The sequence below is a fragment of the Dama dama genome, chromosome 18 (assembly GCF_033118175.1).
Source record: "Dama dama isolate Ldn47 chromosome 18, ASM3311817v1, whole genome shotgun sequence".
Classification (NCBI taxonomy): Eukaryota; Metazoa; Chordata; class Mammalia; order Artiodactyla; family Cervidae; genus Dama; species Dama dama.
In genome coordinates, this window is record NC_083698.1 from 21,706,852 (window position 1) to 21,732,190 (window position 25,339).

The following is a 25,339-nucleotide window of genomic DNA, read 5'->3' on the forward strand; positions in this document are numbered from 1 at the left end:
AGGGTTCTTGGCTCTGATGTCGTGTTACTTGGGCCTCTCTGCATCACCCCAGGAGACTCTGCAGGCCTGGAGAACTAGATCAGCTCTGAGACTCCTACTGCTTCTTTGCTGTGAGAGAACAACCTTGGTTTCTGACCCAGACACTCATGTCCTCTGCCAGCACCCACAGAACTGTGGCAAGTTCACTTGTTCACATACAAGTAGGCAACTCTCAGAACCGTCACAGTTCTTGATAATACTCAGCTTCATTTTCCCGACAAAAGACTCACAAGGTCTCCACAAAAGCACTTCTGCAGAGGGTGTCATGGAGGGGACATCTCAAGACAATGGGGTTTCATTTTTTCCCCCAAAATTTAAGAAATAGATTTTGTAGTAATTTCTGAATCCAATTCTGGTTTGCTTGAGTCATAAGATTTCTAGTATCTTCATTATATGAATGGAATGCTTTACGCGAGTGTGTGGTTAGTTGTGTCCGATTCCTTGTGACCCCCATGTAGCCTGCCAGGCTCCTCTCTCCTTGGCATTTCCCTGGCAAGAATACTGGAGTGGGTTGCCATTTCCTTCTCCAGGGGTTCTCCCCAACCCAGGGATCAAACCTGTTACTCTTGCATCTCCTTCATTGGCAGGTAGATTCTTTACCGAGTCACCTGGGAAGCCCCGTTGGGAAAACTTTATATATTTGCTTAATTCTGCTATAGTTTATAAACTGTCTATATTTAAAATTTTTCTATTCCTTCAAATAAGAATAAGGTAGCCTGATACTAAAAGATCAAGAGGATAATTTTTTAAAAATATATTGATAAATTTAGCAGTAAGCATTATTGGATAGATGCTTAAAAAACATTTCTAAGTGAAAAAGTGAAAGGAAAATTTAATTCTCATATGTATTACTGTTCTCATAATCCCTGTCATTTTATTTTTAAATGAGTGTCCATTACATGTGAATAAGCCTCTTCCTGTTGAAGAGCACATATGGATAAGTTAGCTGGCATTTTCCTTATCAAAAAATAAACAAGTCTGAACGTGGGTGTTCTGTCAATCAGAACACTTAGCCATGTTACAGGCTGCCACTGATGTACAAATCCATTATCCAGACATAAAACGCTTTACCAAAAAACAAATTAAATAGCTTTATAGCTCTTAGCCGGATACATTGCCAAACTATGCAAAGGATGAAATATGTATGTGACTTCAAGAGAAGAAATTGAAACCAGGAGCCAACTGCTTCTCAGCAGTGCAAATTACACTCCAACGCTCTGTATTTTCGTGTCTTGTCTTGTTTGTCTTATTTAGATGGTAAACTTGGTGGGGGAGGCGGGGATGGGTCCCTGACTCTATTCCATCAGCGGGGACAGCATATGCCTATTAGTACTTCTATTGCAAATAAATATTTATTGTCATAGAAAGGAATTCATTTTTCTAAAAAAGCAATGAAGAGCAAATCTGGAAGGCTTGATTCCTGGCCTCTGATGAAAATGTGGATAAGCCATTTCACCTTTATTTTCCTCTCTAATAAAATGACAGTAACCACTTTCCTCGCCCAGACCATGGTGTGAGGTTTCATTATACAATACCTGTGAAGTCAGTTTAGCTCCTCAGAAGATTGGTGTTACATAAACAGCAAATATTATTACCATCATTGGCTTGAGTTGTGTAACATCCCAGCATTTCAGCTAAAAGATTTGAGAAGGATGTTTGTAGATTTAAAATGGTTTATTTCATAAAAATTGTGTTCTATTTTTTTACATCATTAGACATTACTCTTAATAAAAATGTACTCCTGATATTTAGTAAGCACTGTATTTTATAATGAAGTAGTTCAGTTCTGTGCTGATGTCAGAGAAATGTTTAATGAAATCCAGGAAAATCCAGAGTGGCATCCGGGTCTTCCTCACCTTTTAACTCCTTTTGACATTTTAAGTCAAAAGGAAGTTTCAAAGAGAAGAATGTTCTTTGGAAAATATTGAAAACTATTTCTTTATCTAGTGATTTATAAAGTTTTAGCTTTTTTCCCCTAAATACCCCCAGGATTGCACACAGTGCTCAAGTGAACTAGGGATGTTATAAATATCATTATTTTCTAAAGATGGAGAAGCAAATGGCAACCCACTCCAGTGTTCTTGCCTGGAGAATCCCATGGGCGGAGGGGCCTTGTGGGCTACAGTCTACGGGGTTGCAAAGAGTCAGACACGACTAAGCAACTAACACACACACACATGCACACACACACACACACACACATCTTCTAAAGATCTCATGGAGAAATTTCACTGATAGCAAAGCCAGAATGCTCCCATCCCCCTGCCAGGCTCATTTCAACTGACCTCAATTAAAACACATAGAGAGCTAATGTTGCAAATGGATTCCAACTCAATCAACAATAAGCACCATTAAATTACCTTACTTTTCTGTTCAAGGTCTCCAAAAATTATAACAATACAAAAGAAACTGCTCTTTTAGACAAAAAGAAAATGTAGAAAGAAGTTTTAAAATTCTAAGCAGAGCTACAACCAACTGGCCTTCTCCAGATAGCACGTTCTGAAGTCAGGCTCAGACCCTGATAATCTTATGTTTCAAATGCCGATTCAACAGACTGTAACATCACATGGTTATTTTCCTTGAATGACCCGATGTGGAATCTCAAGAATGGTTGCATTTATCCAGTTTCATAACTCCTTTCCTGATTGAGCAATGTATAAACAGCAGAGCAACAATGCAACCAAATTAAAAAAATAGAGTGTGAAACATTACTTTTCCAAATACAGCTTAGAAGAATACATCATCTTCTGCTTTCCCTTCATAGTCACCAGGGGACAAATTTCATCAGAAATCCAACCAAACAATACTTTTACTTTATTGAACCAGGCACAAAAATATATATACCAAAACATTTCAAACAATGGCAAAGTTTAAACTGTAAATTGCCTATAGGGCTTAAAAACCAGGACTCTGAGCAAAAATAAAGAAATCAAAATAAATAACCATTCAAAAATCACACAGGCCAGATTTGGCACCAACAATGCCAAACTAAGAATTTAAGGTATTCTTATTTTAAGCCAGGCTTCTATTTAAATCTGTATTCCAGTTTTTACGATAGTGTGAATTTAGGAATTTTCTTTGAAAAATCTAACAATGATCCCAGATTAAAGATTTCAGGAACTGGAGCATCATTAATTGGGGCTTCCCAGGTACGAGTGGTAAAGAACCTGCCTGCCAATGCAGGAGACATAAGAGACGTGGATGCGATCCCTGGGTTGGGAAGATCCTCTAGAGGAGGAAATGGTAACCCACTCCAGCATTCTTGCCTGGAGAATGCCATGGATAGAGGAGCCTGGCAGGCTACAGTACAAAGGTTCGCAAAGAGTCAGACACAACTGAGCAACTTAGGACACGCTCACAGCATCATTAATCATCTTGTTCATCTAGTATAATAAACGTTTGAACTGAAAGAATATTAGAAAAGGAAAGGGATATTCCTGACTAACTTCTTTTAACATGTCCAGAGAAGATGACCGTCTAGCACAAAATCACCTGGTTAGTTCATAACCAAGCCAGTTGTTGTTTAATCGCTAAGTTTGTGTCCAACTCTTTGTGACCCCATGAACTGTAGCCCACTAGGCTCCTCTGTCCACAGGATTTCCCAGGCAAGAATGCTGGAGGTGGGTTGCTATTTCCTTCTCCAAACCAAGTCAGGGTGAAGACCAATTTTATAATGTTAACAGCCATTCTATCATCTCTTCACTGGCCCTTACTGGAATGATCTAATCTAATTTTTAAAAAAAAAAAAATCAGACCTCTCTTTCCAAAATGATTTAAAACCAGTTAAAATTCATTGTGTTTTATGACAGAATATATAATATGTAATATATATAATAGTACATATATAATATGTAATTTGTGATATGGCATAATAACAATAGAATAAGTCAGGGGTCAGCAAACTGTGGTCCTTGGGTCAAACACAGCCAACAAGCTGTTTTTGTAAATAAAGTTTTATAAGAACACAGCCCTACATTGACATGAATCAGCCATGGAGTAATTAGCCTCCAACTAATAAAAATAAATGGAAAAAAAAAAAAAAAAAACCACAGCCCTGCTCTCTCAATTAGGTGCTGCCTGTGGTTGCTTTTGCACTGCAGTGGCAGTCCGGCAATTGCAACAGAGACTTTATGACCCACAAAGTTTAATCTACTTGCTATCTCTCCTTTAATTGCCAAACTTTGTCATCATTCAGAGTTTACTGCTAGCAGTTATTTTAAAATTTTTATTCATTTAAAGTAAGATTTTAAAAAAAATTCTTAATTGAGATGAGTGCTGAAGGAAGAATGACTCAGACTCAGTCTCATACATAAATTTTTTTATTGTAATCAAATGCCCCCCCAAAATGAGAGACTATACCATTTATACTCGGTCTCATGAAGTTCGAAGGACTTCTTATAAGGGAAAGAAAATGACTCTTACCCTCTAGCATTTGATAAAGAACAAGGTTCTGATAAACTACGATTCTGATTTTGGCACCAAAATAGGTACAATGTAAAACAGCATAGTTTTAAATATCTTGTTGGTGGAGAAAACTGAACTACAGTAAAATCACAACTGCTCTGCCTAACATTACAAGTGAGGACTGCTTTCCCAGGACAATATTCTATCTGTGTAATTGGGGGAGGACTCCACGGTCATTTTCAAATACACTGTGGTATTTAACATGCACTATCTTTTAGCATCTACGCCCTGAGCTCATAATTGACAATAGACAAGAATATATAGGACAACGTAATAGGACAGGCCTTACATTTAAGTGGCTGAATTTGACCTAAAACTTCTAGACTTCTAATCTGATAAGTCAAAGTAGGGGGTGAGGAATGGGGGAAATGGCTCCTTGAATTAAATTCTCTACAGGTAATCATCTAGCACATTAATCGCCTACAGAAAAGGAAATAAATCTCAATTACTAAAAAGAAAAGGCCCTCATCACTCAGTTATCATTGTGTCATTCCTGATTTGTAAAATACTTACCATGTCTGGGAATTAAAAAGCTCTTTTTAACAAATAGATGCTCTGATTCGTGAATATATTCGTTAATAGCTTATCCATTTTATAAAAGACAATTTTAAAAACATCAGTTTTTTTTTGTTTTTTTTTTTAAGAAGTGGAGAAAACACTCAGAATTGCTCTTCACAGGGAAAACATCCAATCTCATAGTCCATCTATAAATGTTAAACAATGCAGCCCTGCCATCTAGTGCCCATCACTGGGAACGCAGCTCAGGTTTCTCTGAACCCTGAATTAATTTCTCCCATTAAGCACCACTCCCCAAAATCTTTTAACAAAACACATACACTATAAATCTAAGAATATCAATATAAAGTAAATTATGTAACATGAGCATGATGGAAATTAATGGCAAAGAACTTTCATTCCGCTGAATTAAAGAAGTTGCTGCTAGAAACTGGAAGGAAAGAAAGAGAAGTCGCTCAGTCGTGTATGACTCTTTGCAACCCCATGGACTACCAGGCTCCTCTGTCCAAGGGATTTCCCAGGCAAGAATACTGGAGTGGGTTGCCATTTTCTTCTCGACCCAGGTATCGAACTTGTGTCTCCTGCATTGCAGCAGACTCTTTACCCTCTAAGCCACCAGGGAAGCCCTCTAGAATCAGGGGTATACCATATTTGTTTAAAATATTTCTAGTTAACATTCACACAGATTTGTGGACTATATTTACCCAGGCAATGTTCATAATTTCACAAATATCTGTACTTATTAGTAAAGCTGTAAAAAATTTGTAAGCAATGTCTTCCAAAGAAAAATATTACTTCAAATTTTTTCTGGGATATTAAAAATATAGATGTTTCCAATTCTGCAGTTTCCTGTCAAACCTGCTACTATTAAATAATTTACTTGCTCATTGTTACATCTTCTCTCATACTAGAATTTCCATAAATGTTTAAAATAAAAACATTTTAGTTTTAAAAATATAAAATTCCATTCTTGGGAACCACTATCATTGGAACATATTGAATAGTCATTTGCCAACTATTTTTCAGTACAGAATATATACCAAACCTTCTGAAGTTAAGATTTTGTCAGTTTATTTTCTGTTTTCACCCAATATTCTGATTTACATATGCCTTTGTCAGAAGGTATATTATATAATGAAACAAATATTTTTGATGCAGAGATACATAGTAAGTTATTACAAGAAGATACTAGGTTATGTATATATAAGAACATCAGACACAAGAATTATTGCTTCATTAATTCTCAAAATGTGGAACTATGTGTCTATTAATAAGGCCTATATTATCTTTGTTTTAATAAATTATTTACCTTAAGATTAATTTCCTACTTATCATCTATTAGTAATTCTACTTTTCCCTCCTCTGACCATTTCTAAAATCCCATGGGCCCCATAAGATTAACCTGAATGTAAAAGAATTTGAAGATCCAGATGAAACAAATTCCACCGTCCCAAAGCCCATTTATACATTCCCAAAATAATATGTAAATCTGTACAACATACTTTTACACACTATCACACATTTTACACAGACTGCAAGAGCTCTTGAGAACTGACTTAAAAATTGGGTATCTTAACTATAGGAGAGTCTTGAATTTGAAAAACTGTTATTGCTGGTAACAAGAAGTATGAAAGGGGCTTCCCTGGCGGTTCAGTGGATAACAATCTGTCTTGCAATGCCGGGGATACCAGTTCAATTCCTGGTCCAGGAAGTCCCCGGCGCTGCAGGGCAATTAAGCTCAGCTGCCACGACTACAGAAGCTGCTCCAGAGAATGGAAGCTGCAACAAGAGAAACCACTGCAGTGAGGAGCCCAGGCACCGCAACTGGAGAGGAGCCCTCTCTGCAACTAGAGAATTCCACACACAGCAACACAGACTCAGGGCAGCCAGATCCGTAAATACTTCAAAAAGTATGAAAAGTCTAGGGGTCAGCAGAGAAGCAACGAACACTATGATCTTGCATCTCAGAACTCTAACTATTCTATGTGCCATGTTGCTTTCCATAAGTAATGCTCTTTCAATCTAATTAACATTATACTATCTGAATGTGATAGTTAATTCTTATTTATTAAAGCTAAGTATAAAAATCTAGTATTGAATTTTTAAATTAACTATTACCGAAATTCAACCAAACTGGGGTAGTAAGCTCTAGATTCAAAGTCACTATGAGATCACATTCTGATCTTAGGTTGGTATATTATTCCCCAAACCACCAGTTTTAATTACCACTGGAGGCAGTGACATGAGAAAATGTTAACAGGATTAGAAGGAAAAACTTTGACAGACTACTGATATGCAAGGAAAAACAGAAAGATGCTTGCTCCTTGGAAGAAAAGCTATGACAAACCTAGACAGCGTATTAAAATGCAGACACATCACTTTGCCAACAAAGGTCTGTATAGTCAAAGCTATTGTTTTTCCAGTAGTCATGTACAGATGTGAGAAGGCTGTCGAAGAACTGATGCTTTCTAATTGTGGTGCTGGAGAAGACTCCAAGAGTCCCTTGGACAGCAAGGAGATCCAACCAGTCCATCCTAAAGGAAACCAACCCTGAATATTCACTGGAAGGACTGATGCTGAAGTTGAAGCTCCAATACTTTGGCCACCTGAGGCAAAGAGCTGACTCACTGGAAAACACCCTGATGCTAGGAAAGATTGAGGACAGGAGGAGAAGAAGGCAGCAGAGAATCAGATGAATAGATGGCATTACTGCATCAATGGACTTGAATTTGAGCAAACTCTGGGAGATAGTGAAGGACAGAGGAATCTGGTGTGCTTCAGTCCATGGGGTCGCAAAGAGTCGGACACGACTGAACAACAACACATATGGAGAACTGTGAAGGGTTAGCCACTCAGTCGTGTCCAACTCTTTGCGACCCCATGGACTGTAGCCTACCAGGCTCCTCTGTCCATGGGATTCTTCAGACAAGAATACTGGAGTGGTTTGCCATTTCCTTCAACAGAGAATCTTCCTGATCCAAGGATCAAACCCAGGTCTACTGCATTGCAGGCAGATTCTTTAACATCTGAGCCACCAGGGAAAGTCCAAAATACACATACACTTACATGTATATATAGTCAACCACCTCGATCATACCTGGCTCCTCCACTTATGGGTTTGTTTATCAATAAACTAGATCATCTTCATGAGGAGAGGAAGTATAGAAATTGATTGAGTGTGGTAAGAACCATAGCATGCAGTCATACTGGGGTATTTCTTCCATTAGATAAAATGAGGTCAATAATTTTTAAACTAGATTGCACTTTAAACAGTGGGGGAAAGAGAGTAATCATGTACTAAGTAATAAGGTAATACCTAAAATGAACTAATATATTCATGGCAAGTATTACTCTACAAGGAGCTACTGTTAAATCACACAGTGTCATACATATTAGAAGGATCAGGCACTCAATAAACACTTAATTGTAGAAAATAGATGAATTTATAATCAAAATGTATAAAAGAGAACTCCACTGACCTACCACCAGGTTACACCTCTATGTAAATACTTACATTTTCTAAGCCCAGGAGCACAAGGAGTGGAATTGTTGTCATGCCTCCTTGAATCCATTCCTCCAGAGAGACTGTTCCATCATGATCATAGTCAATTTCTTCCATCATTTCATGGAGGATCTGGAATAGAGGAGATGAGGAAAAATTTGAAAATGAATCAATACAATAAGTTTCATGTGACACAACCAAGTATTACAATGAATTGATTATAATAAACTGTGTGTGTATGTGTAAGTTGCTTCAGAAGTGTCCGACCCTTTGCGACCCTATGGACTATATAGCCCTCCAGGCTCCTCTGTCCACGGGATTCTCCAGGCAACATGGGTAGTGATCAAACTGGAGTGGGTAGTGATCAAACCTGGGTCTCCTGCCTTGCAGGCAGATTCTTTACCATCTGCGCCACCAGGAAAGCCCAATAAACTGTGACCAGCAGCGAACTGCTTCCCAGGTGGTGTTAGTGGAAAGAACCTAGCTGCCAATGCAGGAAACACGGGCTCAATCCTGGGTGGGGAAGATCCCCTGGAGAAGGAAATGGCAACCCACTCCAGTATTCTTGCCTGGAACATTCCATGGACAGAGAAGCCTGGCAGGTTAAAAGTCCAGAGGGTCGCAAAGAGTTGGACATGACTCAGTATGCACACCCACATATGCACGGGCACACACTTTACACACAAAACAGCAGCTAATTGTACAGTTGGAATAACTGTCTAGATAACTTGGTACAATGTCATTCCTGTCATTGAGAATAATAGTAGTTTTGCTATGATTGCTAGAACATGACTACTTACACTGATCAACTTTAGACATAATTGCTTAACTTTTTAATATTTTGTCACATGAATGGCAGCACTCAAACAAAAAGGTATCTTTAATTTATGGATGAAAGTGATCTTTAATTGCTGTCTCTAGATTATTTTTTTTAATTCAAATATATGCCAGATAATGACTGCACAAATTAACTTCATGGCAAAGAGCTGAAATAATTCTTTGCTAAGTGGTATGGGGCAGGGGAATTAAGTTGCTTCTAATTGCCTATCAGAACTTAATAGAGCCAAGAAGTTAAACAATCAGACCATTTGGATTAGATTTCTTTTCTAAAGATGACGTGCATACAGTATCCCATTCTCCACAGTATGTGTAATACATTTACCTCTTGGCTGCATAGTTCTAATATGTGTTGTTAACTCCAAGGGTTGGTGTGAGAGTTAGATGTGCTAATACAGTGTAAGTATCTTTGAAGAGTCTCTAGCACACATAGTAAGTTTAATAGAGGTGCTGTTAGTGTTATATTGCATGTTCAGTGGGTCAGTCATGTCTGACTTTGTGGCCCCCATGGACTGTTGCCCACCAGGCTCTTCTGCCCATGGGATTCTCCAGGTAAGAATACTAGAGCGGGTTGCCCTGTTTTTCTCCAGGGAATCTTCCCAACCCAGGGATCAAACCTGTGTCTCTTGTGTCTCCTGCATTGGCAGGCAGGTTCTTTACCTTCGTGCCGCCTGGGAAGCCCCATGTTACATTAGCAGAAATTATATTTGAGTCCCAAACATATTACCCTCGGCTGCTGGAAAGGCGTGGTACCTCCTATCTAATGGCACCAAAGAGGAAAATGTGGAAGAATCCAGTGAAGAAAGTATCTCACCACCTCTATCTAACATGGAAGTTTTAATCCATTCAAAAAAAAAAAATGAACAAAACACAGAGCGCATTAGAAGAAAAATTTGAAAAGGTGCAATAAATGGAATACTTGATATGTTTGTTGATAGCAGGATCATTTGCCTCAACATCGTTGAACTTGGTTGATTGGTGTTTTTCCTCAAGAAGTATTTTAAAATCAGATTATTTTCCTCCATATAAACAAATGCATCTACAGGTATTGGAAACAGTCTTGTTGGGGAAAAATGAGGCTGTAATAGCTTCATTAATCTCAAAATGAAGGACAAGGGAATTCACTTAAAATTGGGCATAAGGTCTGATTAAAAGGCCCTCTTGAAGGCACCCTCATGAACTAAAAGAAATGAACAAATAGGAAGAGAACTAAAACACAGAGCATTTGTTTCAGAGAACTGATCCATTCATTTTGTACTTAGTATATCTAATGGGAGAGCCTGGGTTAGTTTTTAAGAACTCTGTTCAAGGACATCTCATCTCCCTGCTAACTGCCATCAACATCAAATGTATCCTTCTCATTATTTATCACGCCAACTTAAGAGTCAAACAATGTGTATAAAAGTACACACACGCTTGAAATGGGGAGAGCTGCTGAATCATCAGGCAGAATGAGGCAGTTACTATGACAGCAACCACAGACACAGGCAAGGCTTTTATCTTGACACTCTATACTGCCCACAGAAAGGACAGACTTATCAGTATATGCCACAAATAACTGATACTGCTATTTAGCTTATTAATCGCATTTTCCAGTATGTATTTGTTCTAATTAGACCACCCAGCCACCACTATCCCTTCCATAGAGCATCCAGATTCCCATTTTCTCAAACCCCACCACCACCGAATACTTTTGTTGTGATGTAGTGGTGCTTCCGTCTGCTTTGAAAGATGACTAAAATAAGGTTCTCTTCCCTTTATTACTCCAGTGAGCACAAGAAGCTCCATTAATAGATAAACTATATTCACAGGTATTAAGTATGATGGAGAAAGCTGTTTTACATAAACACAACCAACAAAGGTAGCAGAACTTACAAGAAGTCCTTTGATTTCAGTGAAAACTGTATCACAGTGAATCAAGAGATATTCTTCAAATTAAATACATGTTACCATCTACTTTATTATTCCATATGCAAACTGAAATTTTGTTAATGATATCTGCCACTCATTATGTGCATGCATTTCCACATTCAAAACGGGGAAAAAAAAAAGGAAAAAGAAAAACCAGCTGAGTTAAAACTTGGAAAATCCTAATCCCAGTAAGAATGGTGCTGGCCCCGTACACAACATTGCACTGATTTGGTTGTACTTTAACTGCATTAGTTTGCAATGCAAAGAAAATGTGATTTGAGCTCTCCTATCACATTATCATGCCATTACCATGGTGCTGACTGCATAAATGGGAATTTATGTGGTTAAATAGGCTCTTTGAATTCAGATAAAATGTAAACCATTTAAATTAAATTGATTTGTATTTACTTAATTAATGTACAATTTGCTAAATTGAGTTGGTTTCAAAGAGAAACTAAAATCAATAACATCCATTAACTCTCCCCCAAATATTACCTGTGACCAAAGTAAAAATTTCAAACCACATATGTTTTAATACACATTTGAATAATATTGGTAACTTGGATATAAATCTATAGAAAACAAGAGGTTTTTATGCTCTTATAGGCACTGTTCGACACTGTTTCTTTAAACAATTTGATTAATGTTTCCTAGCTCGATCTTTACCTAGCTGGAGAGTTTGGGGCAAGTCACTAACATTTTGGGGTCTCCCTGCAATCCTGAGCATGTAACTGGAGGAAACTACGATTCAGAAAGATCCATACACCCCAGTGTTTACTGTAGCACTTTTTACAACAGCCAAGACACGGAAGCAGCCTAAATGTCCACTGATGGAAAAGTGGATAAATAAGACCTGTTACATATACACAGTGGATTATTACTCAGTCGTAAAAAATAATGAAATAACGCCATTTGCAGCAACAAGGATGGACCTAAATTTTACCATTTAAAGCAAGGCAAGCCAGACAAAGACAAATACCATATGATGCCACTTATATGTGGAATCTAAAATACAATGCAAATGAACTTAACAGTGAAACAGAAACAGACTCACAGCCATAGAGAACAGACTTGTGGTTGCCAAGAAGGAGGTGGATGGGAAGGATGGATGGGGAGTTTGGGGTTACCAAGTGCAAACTGTTATATATAGGATGGATAAACTGCAAGGTCTTACTGCATAGCACAGGGAACTATACTCAATCCTGTGATAAACCATAATGGAAAGAATATGGAAAAGAATATATATATATATATATATATATATATATATATATATATATATATATATATATATATATATAACTGAATCATTTTACCATACAGTAGAAAATAACACAACATTGTAAATCAACTATACTTCAATAAAATAAATTAAAAAAAAAAAACAAAAACCTTTGGGGGATGGATAAACTGCAAGGTCTTACTGCATAGCACAGGGAACTATACTCAATCCTGTGATAAACCATAATGGAAAGAATATGGAAAAGAATATATATATATATATATATATATATATATATATATATATATATAACTGAATCATTTTACCATACAGTAGAAAATAACACAACATTGTAAATCAACTATACTTCAATAAAATAAATTAAAAAAAAAAACAAAAACCTTTGGGGGTCTCAATTTCCTCATGTGTAAAATGAGTAAAATAGTAGTATCTACCTCTTGGGGTTGTGAGCCTTAAACAACACAGATGGAAAGATAACAGTGTACTGTGCACAGACAACCATCATCTTTAAAATCACCTTCATCCTCTTTCAGATTGACTACTCCAGCTATTTCCACATAAGGAAAAACATGGAGATCATAAAATACGCATCTATTTTGACTTTTTTATGGCATGGTATGACCTTGGTAGTGTCATTGACAGCTTGTTTACTTACATTTATTTAAGACCATCATTCGAATTAATTTCCATGAGAAAGAAAAGCAAGATATTACTGCTAAGAACTTCAGAAAACCACAAACATTATTTTATACGCAGAATCCACTTTGACTACTGAGTATAAATAGTAACTTAAGACTAATGCAAAGATAAAATCAAATGCCAGTTACATACTAGGATGGCAAAAAAGATGAAAGAGGCAAGTGCCTTCTAGAAAGTAGCCAAGAGTTAAATCATCCCTATACCTACTGGATTCAGTTCAGTGACATCCCATTCGAGGTACTCGGCCACGTGCATCATCTGACTGATGATATTTTCTAGTTCCTGGAGGAGGGGAGGGGAGGGAGAGAGAGAGAATGAATACAAGGCCTTAGTAAGTTCTTCAACTTTGACTTAGAGGAATTGATTTGTTCAACATGTAGCTCAAACACTAAAAGAGTGCAATGATTACTTTTATATAAAAACTAAACATATGCATGCATGCTCAGTCATGTCCAACTCTTTGAGACTCCATGAACTACAGTCCTCCAGGCTCCTCTGTCCACAGGATTTCCCAGGCAAGAATACTAGAGTGGGCTGCCATTTCCTCCTCGAGTGTATCTTCCCAACCCAGGAATCTAACCAGCATTTCCTGTGTCTCCTGCATTGGCAGCAGGATTCTTCACCATTGTGTCAACTGTGAAGTCAACTATACTAAATATCTGCTTTTTCTGAACTTTGTCTAGAAAGCTTCACCAGGAGAGGGCACAACTATACAAAGAAAGATTTCCTTCTAGCAGAAGATTTTTAGGAAAAGTTTTGTTTGGAAAGCAGTATCTGATGAAAGCAGGAGCACACATAATTTCACAAGCGGTCACTTTTTAAAATTTATTTATCCTTTAACTGAAGGTTAATTGCTTTACAGAATTTTGTTGTTTTCTGTAAAACTTTGATAAGAATCAGTCACAGGTACACCCATGTTCCCCCCGTTCCAAACCTCCCTCCAAGTATCCTTACTCCACGGCTTGAGAACAGGTGTGGAAGGGTGGGGGGAAGTGTTTGAGGGTAACTCTGAGGTTTATTTTTATTCTGATATAATGAGAATGTACATTGACTATTTTAGCCATTTATTGGTATAATTTGCTCTGCTAGTGGTGTGTTCTGGTCAAGGTTTGGAGGTGAAGGCATGTAGAATTTATTTTATGAAGAGACAGAATTTTAGTTTGAATTTTCACATTCTTCTGCTCAATGTCAGCTTTGTGAAGAACTGCTGGTTAATATAGATGCCTTGGCTAAATAACTTAAAAAATATTTTCATACCAATTTATTTAATGTTTTAATTCTTCTGTATCTTTAGAACAGACTAAATGTACTTTGTGAATGTCAAAAATTTTAACAGTCAGTAAATGATATAATTAGAAGTAGTGTTTTATAGTATGATAATTTAAAGTATAAGAAGTATAAAAGAAGAAAGCTTGAAAGCATATTAATAAAATATATCCTACTCAAATCTCTAATCTAATATAGATGGTTAATATAAAATGAAGAAGTAAATATGGTTAAAGAGGTTCTCTTGATAGAATTTGTGGATCCCTCTGAGAAACTGAAAAATATAACTCTAATCATAAAAGTATTATTTTTATAACATAGGTTGTCTCAGAAACAATGCAAATACAAATGTGTTTATTTATTACAGATAAGAAAAAATTGTAAACACATCTGGCCAGGATCAAGGGTAGTATCAGGACTTCACTGTAGCTCAGAGGGTAAAGAATCTGCCTGCAACACAGGAGACCCGGGTTCAATCCCTGGGGTTCAGAAGATCCCCTGGAGAAGGGAATGGCAACCCACTCCAGTATTCTAGCCTGGAGAATCCCATGGACAGAGGACCTGGCAGGCTACAGTGGGTTGGGTGGCAAAGAGTCGGACACGACTGAACAATTAACACTACTACTTTGGAATTAGAGGCAAGAATTGTGTGTGTGTGTGTGTGTGTGTGTGTGTGTGTGTGTGTGTGTGTGTAACTAATCTTCCAGGTGCTTTATCTTTGCATACATACACCTTCCTACTTCTGCCAATCCCCTCACTGAGCTTCCCTGGTGGCTCAGTGGTAAAGAATCTGCCTGCCAATGAAAGAGATGCAGGAGACAGGTTCCATCCCTGGGTTGGGAAGATCCCCTGGAGAAGGGAATGGCAACCCACTCCAGTATTCTTGCCTGGGAAATCCCATGCTCAGAGGAGCCTGGTGGGCTACACTCCTTGAGGTTGCAAAAGAAGTGGACATGATTTAGTGACTAAACAACAATGATTTGGGACCACTGAAGTCTCTGGATATGTTTTGAGAAATTGAAGCTATTTTGGGTGCGCTATTGTATGGGCATGTGATATCAGGTAAGTCATATAACGTTTCAAAGATTCAGTTCCTTCAACAGTAAAAATGGATATGCTAATAGTACCTGTTCATAGAGTTGCTACAAAGATTAAATACATTATATAAAATACATTGATCTTATCTGACACAAGTAATCAATAAACATTAACTAGCATTATTAGACATACTGGTCATTTCTCAAAGTATTAATTTTCTTCTGCTGTATCTCCAATATATGAATAGCTAAGCCTTTAAATTTCTAAGAAAATGACGTTGGAATTGCAGTTCCAACCTGGTAGTGAAGGAAATCTCCTGGGGCAGAAAATTGTGTGGCCAAAAACCATAGAGCTTTATTTACAAAAATGACTGATTCAATCATAATCAAACATTTATCCTCAGCTTGTTGTATAATATTCAGAATATAATTATAAATATTGTTAGTAATCTACTAAATGTTAACCAAAAAATGGCCAGAGACCAAAGGAAGCATTTGACTGGATTTTCAAATCAGTTGCCAACCCATGGCTAAAAGTCTAGTAAAGACACATTCTTTAATTAAAAAGAAAATTATTTTAAAAAATTAATTTTTAAAAATAAAGTAATAGAACTATTAAAAAATTAAAACAAATCTGATTTGAAAATAAATTTACATTAGTAGAGTCGGAGTGTTACAATAAGCATATTGACATATGCAGAGGAAATCTAAATGCCTAGCCATGAAATGACACCAGAAAATAAACTAATGTATCATGCAGCTTAATATTCCTAAGTGGAAAACTGAACAGTACTAGGCACTAAAGATAACAGCATTTGAAAAATTAGAAATACCCTAACGTAAGAAATCCCACAATCACAGCATCAATTCAGATTGGTGGTCATTTTCTAAATGAGGAATTATATATTTTTATCTCTCTGTGGAGAAGCTAATGTACCATCATCCTACTCAGTGTTACATTAATGTGTGTCCAACTTTATTGCTCTGCTTGCAAAATTCTGTTTGAGTTCTTCCTTTGGGAAGAACATCAGATGATGAGAAAAACTCATTGTCAGAAGTGTTTATTTTAATCAGTATTCAGTATATCAAAACATTTGGTTTTTTTTTTTTTTGGCTTTTTTTTTTTATTCAACATTTATTTTTATTTTTTATTTATTTATTTTTTTTATTAGTTGGAGGCCAATCACTTCACAACATTTCGGTGGGTTTTGTCATACATTGATATGAATCAGCCATGGATTTACACGTATTCGCCATCCCGATCCCCCCTCCCACCTCCCTCTCCACCCGATTCCTCTGGGTCTTCCCAGTGCACCAGGCCCGAGCACTTGTCTCATGCATCCCACCTGGGCTGGTGATCTGTTTCACCATAGATAGTATACATGCTGTTCTTTTGAAACATCCCACCCTCACATTCTCCCACAGAGTTCAAAAGTCTGTTCTGTATTTCTGTGTCTCTTTTTCTGTTTTGCATATAGGGTTATCGTTACCATCTTTCTAAATTCCATATATATGTGTTAGTATGCTGTAATGTTCTTTATCTTTCCGGCTTACTTCACTCTATATAAGGGGCTCCAGCTTCATCCATCTCATTAGGACTGGTTCAAATGAATTCTTCCTAATGGCTGAGTAATATTCCATGGTGTATATGTACCACAGCTTCCTTATCCATTCATCTGCTGATGGGCATCTAGGTTGCTTCCATGTCCTGGCTATGTACCCATGTACTTCAAAATTTCCATAATCTGACACTCTTTTAGTAATATTCTTATATTTTCTTCATACAATAGGACAGATATACAAAATGTTAAACAGAAAATACATCTGAAATACATATATACATCCATATTAAACAGATGTATTTATAAGGCTCTGATTTGAGAACTAAGAAGCTAACTACTCCTCTGAAAGCTGTGAATGATACACCTATATTATGAATAAAATAAACATCTATTTATCGCTTTCTGTGAGATTATATTTTCTTCTATTTCTTTTTATAACTAAAACTATAGATAGAGTGTAAGCTGGATTTAAAATTGGATAAGGTGTTTTTCAAAGGGAAGTTTACCAAAGCAGTTTTAAAGATAACTGCCTATTTTATCAACATATGTGACTAAGAGTACTTTTAAAACGTGTGTGGGCGCTATGTGTGGTCATGTCTAACTCTTTGCAACCCCATGGACTGTAGCCTGCCAGGCTCCTATGTTCATAATATTCTCCAGGCAAGAATACTGGAGTGGATTCTCATGCTTTCCTCAGGGGATCTTCCCAACCCAGGGATCAAACCTGTGTCTCCCTCATTGGCAGGCGGATTCATTACCGCTGCACCACCTGGGAAGCCTCTTTAAAAAGTGGGAAAATAATAAAATGACTGAATTGACTTTATAATTCCTCTAAATTCTACCTGTATTCTTGATATTTTCCTAAGTGTCAACACTCATTTATATATGTATATATATATATATATATATATACACACATAGATAGATATGTTTTTAGAGCATTGGCCTCATCTTTCTCTTACACTTTATTCAGTCAGGGCTGGAGTCTTTTTTATCTTTCTTTATATAAAAAGTCACTTTTTTGTAGTAAACTTATTTACTAGAACAGCTATAATCCTAATAGTTTCCTCAGATCACTTGCTTTCAAAAAGTCGGATGATAAAAATGCTGCGTGAGTGCATGGAAATTATATTGTGTCTTCTGTGGTAATAGCTATAAATTTATTCATTGCATTTTTCAGAACAAACTACTCTGAAATTTTCACAGAAAATTTGAAGAAAAAAATTACCGAGCTGTCCAGGAAGCCATTTCCATCTGTGTCATAGAGGCGAAACATAACTAGAAATAAAAGAGGTGTTGAAAAAAAGATTAGAGGTGAGTAAGATCAATGCTACTCTTGAAAATTTATTTTCTGTCAGAAATAAATACTACTAAATCCCTCCCCACCTTAAAGTAGTTGATTTATGGGATCATTTCGCAAGCTTTCAAGATGAATTAATCATTAATAAAAGTACTGGATATCAGATATAAGTTCTACTGATTTTTGTTATTCAGCTAGAAATCATGGAAAACTGCTATTGTTTGTTCAAATTTTTTTACAAGATCATTAAATGGAAATTCAAAAATACCAGAAGAGAAGGAGTTTAGACATTCAGAGTCTGGATATTAAAGAACAGTGTGGATATGAAGAAATAACTGATTTACAGGTCTGGAGATCAATTATAATCTGAAAACTGCCATCCGCCGTTGTGTGAGTTTAGTGAAACACTGCTTTCTCATCTATAATATGAGAATCCTCACTGTGTCCTGAGACACACATTTGTTGTCAAAGTTAAGCAAGGGGACACACACAGACATATACGAAAGCTATAGGTCATGACACACACAGAAGCCGTTGATCTGACTGATCATTAGACAGTATGTGAAAGGAAAAACTAGTGTAAAATAAGGGAACTTTCCTGATAGAAGATGCAGAAACAAAACTGCGTTACTGTCATGGGTATAATGATATATTTGTTTAAATCAAAGGTGTAGTTTCATGGGATAACCAATGTTTGAACTAATCAAACATGAAAAAGATACTGTTGGCTCCACCACAGAGAGCTCAGGAAAGCGGGATGGCAGAGGTCCATGTCTGGCCTAAGGACCTCTTGAAGAGCTCACACACCACCAGGAGACTACAGAAAAGGCTGCAGGTGCTGGGCTGAGATAAACAGAGAAGAATGCCACAGCTGTAAAAATAGAGGTGTGGAAATGAGGGCTTGTGTTGGGTTTGTATAATTTCCCAAAGAGTCTTGATGTCTGAGGCTTATAACATGAACTAAAGGCAATGACAACCAGGAGACATGGTTATGAAATGACTTTACTCTGTAACTCATTATTTTTCATGTTTAAAATAAGTATTATATTTCAAAATTCTAAGATATTTATAAGATGCAAAACTAGCCTACTGTTCTTGTTCAGTTGTTACATCATGTCCAACTCTTTGTGACCCCAAGAACTGCAGGACTTCAGACTTCCCTGTCTGTCCTTCACTATCTGCTGGAGCTTACTCAAACTCATGCCCATTGAGTCAGTGATGAAAACTAGCCTGCATATCACTAAAAGGGAAAAAAAAAAATGCTACCAAACTAGCTATGATGACCTATTTATTATAAAATGGAAACAGACTTTAAAAATGTTGAAAAGTAAGGGGAAAATGTATAGCTATTAAATTAAAGGATACAATATTATGCTTGCTAAATGACATAAATATCTTGCAAACCATGATAATTGTTCTTATATACTAAATAAGAATAAAATTCAGGAAGAAAAAAAAACTTATCACAAAATAGATACCATGCATTTCAAGATTTTCTAGTATACTACAAAGCTACAGTCATCAAGACAGCATGGTACTGGCACAAAGACAGAAATATAGCTCAATGGAACAAAATAGAAAGCCCAGAGATAAATCCACGCACCTATGGACATCTTATCTTTGACAAAGGAGGCAAGAATATACAATGGAGAAAAGACAATCTCCTTAACAAGTGGTGCTGGGAAAACTGGTCAACCACTTGTAAAAGAATGAAACTAGAACACTTTCTAACACCACGCACAAAAGTAAACTCAAAATGGATTAAGATCTAAATGTAAGACCAGAAACTATAAAACTCCTAGAGGAAAAGAAAGGCAAAACACTCTCCGACATAAATCACAGCAGGATCCTCTATGACCCACCTCCCAGAGTAACGGAAATAAAAGCAAATGAACAAATGTGACCTAATTAAACTTAAAAGCTTTTGCAAAATGAAGGAAACTATAAGCAAGGTGAAAAGACAACCTTGAGAATGGGAGAAAATAAATAGCAAATGAAGCAACTGACAAAGAATTAATCTCAAAAATGTACAAGAAACTCCTGCAGCTCAATTCCAGAAAAATAAGTGACCCAATCAAAAAATGGACCGAAGAACTAAATAGACATTTCTCCAAAGAAGACATACAGATGGCTAACAAACACAAGAAAAGATGCTCAAAATCACTCATTATCAGAGAAATGCAAATCAAAACCACAATGAGGTACCATCTCACGCTGGTCAGAATAGCTGCTATCAAAAAGTCTACAAACAATAAATGCTGGAGAGAATGTGGAGAAAAAGGAACCCTCTTACACTGTTGGTGGGAATGCAAACTAGTACAGCCACTATGGAGAACAGTGTGGAGATTCCTTTAAAAATTGGAAATAGAACTGCCATATGACCCAGCAATCCCACTGCTGGACGTACACACCGAGGAAACCAGAATTGAAAGAGACACATGCACCCCAATGTTCATCGCAGCACTGTTTATAATAGCCAGGGCATGGAAGCAACCTAGATGTCCATCAGCAGACGAATGGATAAGAAAGCTGTGGTACATATACACCATGGAATATTACTCAACTATTAAAAAGAACACATACGAATCAGTTCTAATGAGGTGGATGAAACTGGAGCCTATTATACAGAGTGAAGTAAGTCAGAAAGAAAAACACCAATACAGTATACTAACGCATATATATGGAATCTAGAAAGGTGGTAACGATGTCCCAAGGGACAGTTGTGACTCTGTTAATCCTTATTGGAATAAGGATTAAGCAAATGCCAAACAATTTCATACAGCTCAGCAAGGTGGAAAACCTATGCCTCCTGGCAAGTTTTCGTGGAAATACGAGCTCAAAGACACACACACAAGTGGTGTGAATGTGTGGGTATCTGTCATTCATTTTGGGCAGCATCTGAAACTTCTTCCTAGATTCTAAAATTCAGACTTTATAAAGCACCATAACAGATGAAAAGTCAGATACCTTTTCTTCAGTAGCCTGACTTGAAAATAGAGTTTGCACAAGGGGCAGCCTCTACCAATCAGAAGCACAAGCCTAGATCAATCAGATGGCAGTGACCCAAGAGAAAAGGACCTTTACATAATCCATGGTGACGACAGGCAGCAGTAGTAATGGAAGAGAAGGGTGTCTGACAGCGCTAACACCGAAAGGTACTGTCTGTGCACAGAGCAGCGAGGGGCCAGCAAACATGTAAGAAAATAATTATTAAACCTATCTTTAATTACAAATGATGTGTTTGTATGTTTAGAAAATTCTATTCAATCATCAAAATGAATTGGAACTTATGTATAAAAATACATATTTCATATATATAAGAACTTACATATGTATTAGAACTTACATAACAAATATGTAATATACATACATATATATGAAAGTGTTAGTCGCTCAGTCATGTCTGACTCTTTGCGAACCCATGGACTGTAGCCCACCAGGCTCCTCTGTCCATGGAATTCTCCAGGAAAGAATACTGGATTGGGTTGCCATTCCCTTCTCCAGAGGATCTTCCCAGGGATCTAACTTGGGTCTCCTGCTCTTACCACCTGAGCTACCAGGGAAGCCCCATCATATATATATGTAGATATGTCTTACATTAAAACATATATATCATATTTATTATATATATTAGAACTTATATAACTATGTTAAGTAGTATATCTTATATAACATATATTAGAAATTATAATGTATAAATACTGATATATATGTTTACATATAAATATATATATGTATACACATTCAGTGATGTGGTAAGATAAAAAGGCAATTGCAGTTTTATTACTTGAAAAGAACAAGTAGAAATTGAAACATAAAATATATCTTTTAAAATAATATCCAAAAACGCGAATACATAAGAAAACTTTATCAAGAGTTGGACAAGACCTTTGTGCAAAATCTATAAAACTTCACCAAGAAAAACTACATAAAACCTATATAAATGAAAAGATATATTATGTTAATGAATTGGAACATTTAATATCATTAAAATGTAAATTCTTCAGATTGTTCCATATAATGGAGACAATCTCAGCAAAAATAACAGCAGCCTTGTTTTAAATAGTCACATGACTGATGACTCAGCAGGTAAGAATCTTCAGGCAATGCAGAAGACATAGGAGACTTGGGTTCAATCCCTGGGTCTGGAAGATCCCATCAGGGAGGAAAGGGTAATCCACTTCAGTATTCTTGCCTGGGAAAGCCCATGGACAGAGGAGCCTGGTGGTGAGCTACAGTCCAAAGGGTTTCAAAGAGTTGGACACGACTGAGCGACTAAGCACAATATATGAAAATTTAAAAAAGAAACTTGGAATATCCAAACAACTTTGAAAAAAAAACAACAAAACACAAATCTGAAGGATTTACATGACCTAACTTCAAGAGCTGGGAAAATCCAAGGAATTAGGACAGTGGCATACTGACTATGCAAATAAAACAACGGGAGCTATAGAGGACAGACAGAGATCCATACATGTATGGTCAACAAGGGCCAAAACAATTCAATGAGAAGTCTTTACAAAAAATGATGATGGAACAGATGGATGTTCATACTAAAAAAGTTACCATGACCCTTGCTTCACACCAAGTATGAACATTAGCTCGAACGGAATTACATTAAGGCAGAGCTTTGAAGTTTCTAGAAGAAAATATAGCACAACATCCTTATAACCTCAATGTAAGCCAATATGAACCATCAAATATTGTATTTTTTAGTAGGTAAATTAAAATTCATCAAAATTAGAACTTCTGTTCATCAAAAAAAAAAAAAGACTATTAAGAAAATAAGTCAGCTGCAGATTTGAAAAAAATATTTTCAGAACACACACACATATATATAGCAAAGGACTTGTTTCTAGATTCTGAACAGACCATATAGCTCAGTAATTAAAAACAATGCCTTTAAGTAAAAAGAGGGAAAAAAATCAAGCATAAGATTTCAAAAAAGGAAGATGTATGAGTAGTTGATCATAACAAAGTACTCAAAATTATCCATTATAAAGAAACTGGAAATTTAAACCACGCTTAGAAGCATAATATACTTGCTAGAAAGACTCCAGAATTCAAATTTTTTCCCCAAGATTTGTCTACCAAAGCTCATTACCTTTTCAGCCTCTCAGCCATCTAAGAAATTACAGTTTAAAAATAGTGGCAAAAACCTGGCTCCCCACTCCCACGAAATTGACCCACAAGTTGGACAACCTTGTCTTGATAAGTTTCCTAAAACTTACAATTTTTTTTTTTTAATATAGAGTTTAAATGTTCTGGTTGTTTTGAGCAGGAAAGTTGATCTGAAAACACTTTGTTGCAGAAAAGCAGCCAATTCTGACTCCATGTTGGAACTATTTCTTTGACTTGCATTTAGTTGTTTTTGTTGTTATTATCATACAGAATGGCCTGCCTCAGAGAATCCTGCCCCTCTACCTGCCTGTTAAAGTGTCTTTGTTCAGAACTAGGTCCCCCTGGAATTGGCAGGAAGGAAGAAATTAACACATCCCCTGCCAGAGGCTTGCCATTCTAGAAGATGTTTGCAAGATTAATAGCCATTTTACTTTGCTTCCTCACCTTCCCTGACCCCACCATCTCTGATCTATAAAAGAACCTGGCATCCAGACCCTGATAAGACAGTTATTTTGAGGCAGTAGCCTGCCATCTTCTCAGTCACCTGGCTTTCCAAATAAAGTCATTTTCCTTGCCTCAACACCTCCTATCTCAGATCTACTGGCCTGTCATAGGCAAGCAGAGGAAGCTTGGACTCAGAAACAATGTTACTATTGAATGAAATAGAAGCCCTAGTATATTTTTAGCCTTGATTTCTAAACACTTTAACAGGAGTTAAGGGCTGTCTACAAATTCAAATTCATCAGGGAAGAAAGCTAGAGAACTTCAAGTTTTAGTTATTATAGCAATAAAAAAAAACATACATATATTGAGCACTAAGTATCCAATAGTCTAAATCTCATCAAGTATAAATCAAAGACAAAAATTTTCTTTGATCCTGGAGGAGAGAGAGGAATTCTAAAACTTCTTTTCAAAGGTAAGTCTACTTTCCTAATTCAAAATTGTAGTGGGGTTATGCAAAATATAAAATATTAAACATGTGTATTTATGTTATCTTTCTATTGCAAGTCCACTGGCAACAATTAGGGATGAAACAGGCATAAACCCCCAAGTACAAAGAAAACGTGAGGGGAAATAAGAATCATAAAGTTTTAGAAGCTGGATAACACATAGTGATTGACTGAGAAACCTAAGAAATATAAACTTAAGCTGGCGGTGAAGAGGGGGCACAGATTCACACACAGAGGGAAACTAATTCATATTTTTCATGAAGAGAAATTAGTCCTTTAAATGTAACCCCTGACACCTTGGACCTGAGGGTATGCCAACCCCCCTAACTTATAGGATACTGGATCTCTGACCTTTACAACAGTCAAACCACAGGGGCTCTGAGCTCAGGGTATTCAGGTATTCTGACGGTAGGTGTCTCATACCAAACAGACTGTAATCCCATGAAGGTGTATACAGTGAACACTGAGAAAAGTTAATTCCCCCTTCCTCATCTCTCATGAGTCAGACTTAAACCTCACCCACCCACCCACCCACCTACCCACAAGTACCAAGCAGCTGTTTCAGATCAAAGCAAAGTATTTTGGAAGAAACCAGGAGGCAGGAAAGGAGGAAGGGGGATCTTATAACTAAGAGGAAAGTTTCAAGCTATGAAATAATAATAAAGGTAAATAAGGATGGTGCTGAGAACAAAATGGATTCTCTGTGATGTGCAAATTATGCTTAAAAGAGTGAAAAAAAAGAGTCATCATAGATGTAGAAGATGTGCTCAGTCATGTCCAACTCTTTGGGACCCGATGGACTGTATATCGCCAGGCTCTGCTGTCCACGAGATTTCCCAGGTAAGAATATACAGTGGGCTGTTGTTTCCTCCTCCGGGGGATCTTTCCAACC

General features: G+C 36.8%; 1 protein-coding gene across 1 annotated transcript in view; it reads right to left on the reverse strand.

The window, feature by feature from the left end:
- DGKB (diacylglycerol kinase beta) overlaps positions 1-25,339 on the reverse strand; it is an 820,417-nt gene that overhangs the window by 582,270 nt on the left and 212,808 nt on the right. The window contains exons 7-9 of the mRNA XM_061165003.1: positions 18,305-18,354; positions 13,419-13,493; positions 8,534-8,653 (exon numbers count right to left, since the gene is read on the reverse strand). Of these exons, the coding sequence (XP_061020986.1) occupies positions 8,534-8,653; positions 13,419-13,493; positions 18,305-18,354 (245 nt within the window). The remainder of the gene's footprint in view (positions 1-8,533; positions 8,654-13,418; positions 13,494-18,304; positions 18,355-25,339) is intronic.